The sequence below is a fragment of the Seriola aureovittata genome, chromosome 22, assembly GCF_021018895.1.
Source record: "Seriola aureovittata isolate HTS-2021-v1 ecotype China chromosome 22, ASM2101889v1, whole genome shotgun sequence".
In the NCBI taxonomy this organism is placed as follows: domain Eukaryota; kingdom Metazoa; phylum Chordata; class Actinopteri; order Carangiformes; family Carangidae; genus Seriola; species Seriola aureovittata.
Genome location: NC_079385.1, coordinates 21,438,727 through 21,445,302, shown reverse-complemented (window position 1 = coordinate 21,445,302; position 6,576 = coordinate 21,438,727). Strand labels below are relative to the sequence as shown.

The window sequence follows — 6,576 nt, the reverse complement described above, 5'->3', positions numbered from 1 at the left end:
TGTTTCATGTTTGTTCCAAGAAACTGAATGAAATAAGATAAAAATGAAGAGTGCAGTAGGAGTTTGTGTTTCATTGATTAATCATTGATTAATGGATCACTAATTGAACAGGAACCTGACTGATGGATCAGTGTCCTGCTCCTTTAACTGTGTAACTGAAGGTTAATGTGATGCAGACTCTGAAGTAATGTGTGTGTGGTGTTAGTAGGAGTAGTAGAGGGGGGGTGTGGGTGGGGGGGGTGTGTGTGTGTGTGTCCTGGCTTCAGTCGAACATTCCTGTGTGCTGACGGCTACGACACATGGTAATAATCACTGACACTGACCCAGAATATTCTCCTCTGTTACACACACACACACACACACACACACACACACACACACACACTCTGTGTCTGAAAACTCCTCTGACACTCAAACACAGCACAGACAGGATGTTACAGTTACCGTGGTGATGTAGTTAATGATGCATTCATGTGTTCATCACTGTGATGATTTTAATGACTTCATCAGTAAAGTGTCATCCCGTCATCGTTCTGACGTCTGTTTCTATTTGAGTCCAACAAACAAACAAACAAACAAACAAACTAACCTGTTTCATACACACTAAAAACTTGATTTCACAAAACCTTCTTCAGTTCATGTCAAACAGGAAACAGCTGATGTGAGGTCACCTCAGGTCACAGTGAAGACAGGAAGTGACAGTCTGATGAACAGTTGAACATGATCCAGCTGATAATCATTAACCAGGACCTGATTGATGATGTCACAGACATGAACACACAGGGCCTTCTCACCTGGACCTTACCCCACCTGGTCTCAGGACCCAGGGACACCTGGTGGTTGTCACAGACTGGATTGAGAGACTTTGACACCATGATGGAGTCCATGAGTCAGAGCAGGTTTCTACTGACTCCGCCCCCTCTGGTCTCTGCTGCCGCCTCTGTCTCAGGTCTATTTTCAGCAGCTGTTGGTGGAGGGAGAGCAGAGCTCAGCTGTCCTGCCATCAATCACATCGTACTACACCCCCCCCCACACACACACACACACACCTCCTCCTCCTCCCCCGTACGAGACTCTGCCCCCCCCAGGCCTCACAGACCCCCCCCCTCCTGACAGTCACAACTGTGAAGCAACAGCTCAGACTCATGAGTCGTTTCACTGAGTTTGTTTTCATCCGAGTTTTCTTCAGTGAACGACAAACTGTTTCTTCTTCTGTGGTCAGTTAGGAGCAGAGCTCTTTATCCAAACTCCACACAGACGACGTCAGTCTCAGATCATCATAAACCCAGTACAACTCCAGTATAAACCCAGTATAACTCCAGTATAACTCCAGTATAAACCCAGTATAACTCCAGTATAACTCCAGTATAACTCCAGTATAACTCCAGTATAAACCCAGTATAAACCCAGTACAACTCCAGTATAACTCCAGTATAACTCCAGTATAAACCCAGTACAACTCCAGTATAAACCCAGTATAACTCCAGTATAACTCCAGTATAACTCCAGTATAACTCCAGTATAACTCCAGTACAACTCCAGTATAAACCCAGTATAACTCCAGTATAACTCCAGTATAACTCCAGTATAACTCCAGTATAAACCCAGTACAACTCCAGTATAACTCCAGTATAACTCCAGTATAAACCCAGTATAAACCCAGCACAACTCCAGTATAAACCCAGTATAAACCCAGTATAAACCCAGCACAACTCCAGTATAAACCCAGTATAAACCCAGTACAACTCCAGTATAAACCCAGTATAACTCCAGTATAAACCCAGTATAAACCCAGTACAACTCCAGTATAACTCCAGTATAAATCCAGTATAACTCCAGTATAACTCCAGTATAACTCCAGTACAACTCCAGTATAAACCCAGTATAAACCCAGTACAACTCCAGTATAAACCCAGTATAACTCCAGTATAAACCCAGTATAAACCCAGTACAACTCCAGTATAACTCCAGTATAACTCCAGTATAACTCCAGTATAAACCCAGTACAACTCCAGTATAAACCCAGTATAACTCCAGTATAACTCCAGTATAACTCCAGTATAAACCCAGTACAACTCCAGTATAAACCCAGTATAATTCCAGTATAAACCCAGTATAACTCCAGTATAACTCCAGTATAAACCCAGTATAACTCCAGTATAACTCCAGTATAAACCCAGTACAACTCCAGTATAACTCCAGTATAACTCCAGTATAACTCCAGTATAAACCCAGTACAACTCCAGTATAAACCCAGTATAACTCCAGTATAACTCCAGTATAAACCCAGTATAACTCCAGTATAACTCCAGTATAAACCCAGTCTATATCCTAAACCACTTCCTGTTTCCTAAACCCCCTCCAGCTTAATCAACTGAGTCTAGACCTGTTCAGACTCTCAGGAGCATCAGGACTTGAGTTCAGGGTTCAGGGTTCAGGGTTCAGGGTGGGACCAGGACCTGGTTCAGGTGAATCAGGGATGTTTGTGTGTCAGCTGACTCTCAGTCCTGCTGGAGATTCACCTTCATCCTCATCATTTATCAAGAACCATCAACACAGAGACCAGAGACCAGAGACCGGAGACCAGAGACCGGAGACCAGAGACCAGTGACCAGTGACCACAGACTAGAGACCAGACCAGACCACAGACTAGAGACCAGACCAGAGACCAGGGACCAGAGACCAGAGACCAGAGACCAGAGACCGGTGACCGGAGACCGGAGACCGGAGACCGGAGACCGGACACCGGAGACCGGAGACCGGTGACCAGAGACCAGAGACCAGAGACCAGTGACCAGAGACCAGAGACCAGAGACCAGAGACCAGAGACCAGAGACCAGGAGACCGGAGACCAGGAGACCAGAGACCGGTGACCAGTGACCAGAGACCAGGAGACCAGAGACCAGTGACCAGAGACCAGAGACCAGAGACCAGAGACCAGAGACCAGAGACCAGTGACCAGAGACCAGTGACCAGAGACCAGAGACCAGAGACCAGAGACCAGGAGACCAGAGACCAGGAGACCGGAGACCAGGAGACCAGAGACCGGTGACCAGTGACCAGAGACCAGGAGACCAGAGACCAGTGACCAGAGACCAGAGACCAGAGACCAGAGACCAGAGACCAGAGACCAGTGACCAGAGACCAGTGACCAGAGACCAGAGACCGGTGACCAGTGACCGGAGACCAGAGACCAGACTAGAGACCAGAGACCAGACCAGAGACCAGAGACCAGAGACCAGACTAGAGACCAGAGACCAGACCAGAGACCACAGACCACAGACTAGAGACCAGAGACCAGAGACCACAGACCACAGACCACAGACTAGAGACCAGAGACCAGACCAGAGACCACAGACTAGAGACCAGAGGCCAGACCAGAGACCAGAGACCAGAGACCAGAGACCAGAGACCAGAGACTAGAGACCAGAGACCAGAGACCAGAGACCAGAGACCAGAGACCAGAGACTAGAGACCAGAGACCAGACCAGAGACCACAGACCACAGACCACAGACCACAGACCACAGACTAGAGACCAGAGACCAGACCAGAGACCAGAGACCAGAGACCAGAGACCAGAGACCAGAGACCAGACCAGAGACCACAGACTAGAGACCAGAGGCTTCATAATAACCTTCAGCTACACTTTAATAATGAGCTAATTAAAGGAGGTTAATGGTTTTTAAAGGTTTATGGATTAATCAATGGATTATATCACTGTCACTTTAAGGGATTATTACAGGAAAAAATCCTTTCAAATTTAACAAACAGCTCAAGCAGCAACTGAACCTGCAACTTAAAATGACATGAAATCCTCCGTTAAGGTCAAATTTAAAGGGGTTTTGTTGCCTGGTGAAAGTTAATGGACAGATTCTAGAGTTTTTTAAAGGGTTTCTGTGCAGATTAAGGGATTATTAAAACCACCTTTTCAGTTAAACTGTAAACTGATGTTTTGGTGAATATTACAAGATACTGATTCATTAATAATAATAATGTAATGAACAGATTCTAAGGTTTAGGATTTAGTGGGTTTGTGCATTAACATCATCATGGGCCTGGTACATTTCAGCTGGCTGTTAAACATAAATCATGGTAATAAAGGTATTTAATTTAAACAATAATTAAAAGATTTGATGATGAAATGTAATATTGAAGTAAACTCTAAATAGGTTTTGTGACATTTAAGGGTTTTTCTTTTAAGGGCAAAACACCATAAGAGTCATTCATCAGTCCTGATTAAAGGAGCTTTTATTCTGTATTAAATTGGAGGAAGTAAATGTAAAGTTCTTACACTGTCTTAAATTATCTTAATGAGTTATAGTAATTAGTAAACAGACAAACAACTGATCAGCTGATGTAATGACTGAGTGAATAAACCCAGAGACAGGTAACACACCTGACCACCTCTGGACCATTAGCTGACTGAGCTCAGTCACCTGCTTCAGTCTGATCATGTTTGTGAGTCCCAGTGTGATCACCTGTGTTGCGTCACACCTGCACGCGTTCGTAAGTTCGCGCCACTCACCTATGGAGACCAGCTTGATGTGCTCCCTCTCCAGGAACTCCAGCGCCACCGACACGTTCTCCAGCTTCATCTGTCTGAAGTTGGGTCTGCTGTGATACTTCCGGTACATCTTCTTCTGGCTCAGCACCTCCAGCAGCCCGATCAGCTTCAGCCCGTCGCTCAGGTCCTTCTGCAGGTCGTTGATCCGCTTGTTGAGCACCTTCAGGTGCTCGTTGCACCACCTGGTGAACGTGTTCTGCTGGATCTTCTTCCACGGAGCGTCCTCGGCCAGGTCCTTCTCGGTGGCCGGCATCTCCTCCTCCTCCTCGCCGAGCTCCGCGGTGCTCTGGTAGAACTGCGGCGGCAGCTGCTGCGGCTCCGAGTAGCTGCTGTTGCTCATCATGGTGCCCCCCCTCCTTTTATAGATGGAAGCGGAGTGGGAAGAGAAGAAAAGGCAGAAAAAAGAGAAAGAAGAGGGAGAAGTGGAGCCGGAGGGGCAGAGCCAAGCTGCGGGGAGTGACACACTTTAGGCTCCGGTCAGAGCGGGTCCACGGTCAGTCAGTCCGGTCCAGAGCCATGAGCTCCGGCGGGAAACGCAGATCAGGAAAGTCAGTTAGAGCAGCGCAGAGAGGGAGAGTGATCCACCGGCCTGTGTCGGTCCTGGGCCCGGGTAATGACGCGCTGACGGTCGGCACTGGAGCTGCAGGAGAGGAGGGTGAGAGGTTTAAAAAGCTCGGCGTCACTCCGCTGGACTCCCAGGAATGTCCCCGTCATGACCTTATACATCTGAGCCCGGGCATCCACTGCTCCACAGAGCAGCCCCAGGCCGCTGCTCATTGGGCGGCGGCGGGACGGCGGGGCGGGGCGGACCCCCCCCCCCCGACCACAGGACCCGGGGCCCCGCTGCCGTGGTGACACCTCCGGGTATTTTTAGAGGTTCCAAACCTGGGGCAGGCACCGGGGGGCCGGTGTGAGAAGCTGCTCATAAACCGCTCTGAGCGGAGAGGATGTCGTCATCAGCGGACAGCCAATCAGATCAGTGCGTCACAAAACTTCAGAAACAAAGTGATGAAGAGGAACAGACACAAAAACATGTCACATGATGAACACATGAATATTAAAATGTTGGAGGGAGAAGGATCCTGATGTAGCCTACTAAGATTACATGTCATCATTATATTAATAAAATTGACAAATACATCATTAATACATTCATTATTAAATAATTAAAAGATTCAATATTTTAACAATTAGTTAAATAAATACACATTCAATCAAAAAACATAAATACCTCCTTAAAGTCCATTAAAAACAGACAATAAAATGTTTATTATAAACTCTATTCTATGAAAATAATAATAAACATATTTATTTCATCGTGTTTATTAATGAAATTATATTGGTTTAATGTAATGTGTACTTATTTAATCAAAAAAACGAATTTCAATCTATAATTAATCTAATTTAAAACTATTCTATATGTCTTAATATATTTTGATGGCTGGATTTCTTATTTGTCAATTTATTAATGATTTTTCTTTCATTTTTAATTCTATTAATAGAACTATCTCCAATAAATACAAATGAACTGAATCCCTCAATTTTTTACTTTAAATTTCCATTAATTTACTCATTAATAATGATGTAAATACAGTATTTTAATGAGATTTTTGTGAGATAACAAATGGATATATCAATGGGTTGTAACACATTTTTGGATTTTAATTAGATTTAAAAATGATATGTTGATTAATGGATGAGTTGATTCATAGATTGTTGTTGTTTGTCGTTGTTTTTCTGTCGTTTAATGTTTATTTTTGTCTAAAATAAAAGATGGCAGACGTTTCTTTGTCCCAGCTTCTTACTTGTGATGATTTGCTGCTCATTATTAAGACTAGTATCATTAAAAGTTCATTTGTTTGGTTATTTCTCTCCAGAGGTTCAAACACAGTCTGGAAGTATAACGTGACATAACAAAGCACAACATGAAATATCACCAAATAACAGCAAAACATGGAAGAACATAAAATAACATAACATGATGAAACCTAACACAACATAACATAACAGA

The 6,576-nt window shown here is 44.5% G+C and overlaps 1 protein-coding gene across 8 annotated transcripts in view; it reads right to left on the bottom strand.

Moving 5' to 3' along the window:
* Positions 1-5,576, bottom strand: part of LOC130163455 (filamin-C-like) — a 49,404-nt gene extending 43,828 nt beyond the window's left edge. The window contains exon 1 of one of the 8 annotated variants that reach the window (XM_056367673.1): positions 4,527-5,576. In XM_056367673.1, coding sequence (XP_056223648.1) covers positions 4,527-4,908 — 382 coding nt within the window. In that variant the 5' untranslated portion in view covers positions 4,909-5,576. The remainder of the gene's footprint in view (positions 1-4,526) is intronic. The other 7 variants (XM_056367666.1, XM_056367670.1, XM_056367667.1 and 4 more) reach the window with 7 other exon arrangements.
* Between the last annotated feature and the right edge of the window lie 1,000 nt (positions 5,577-6,576).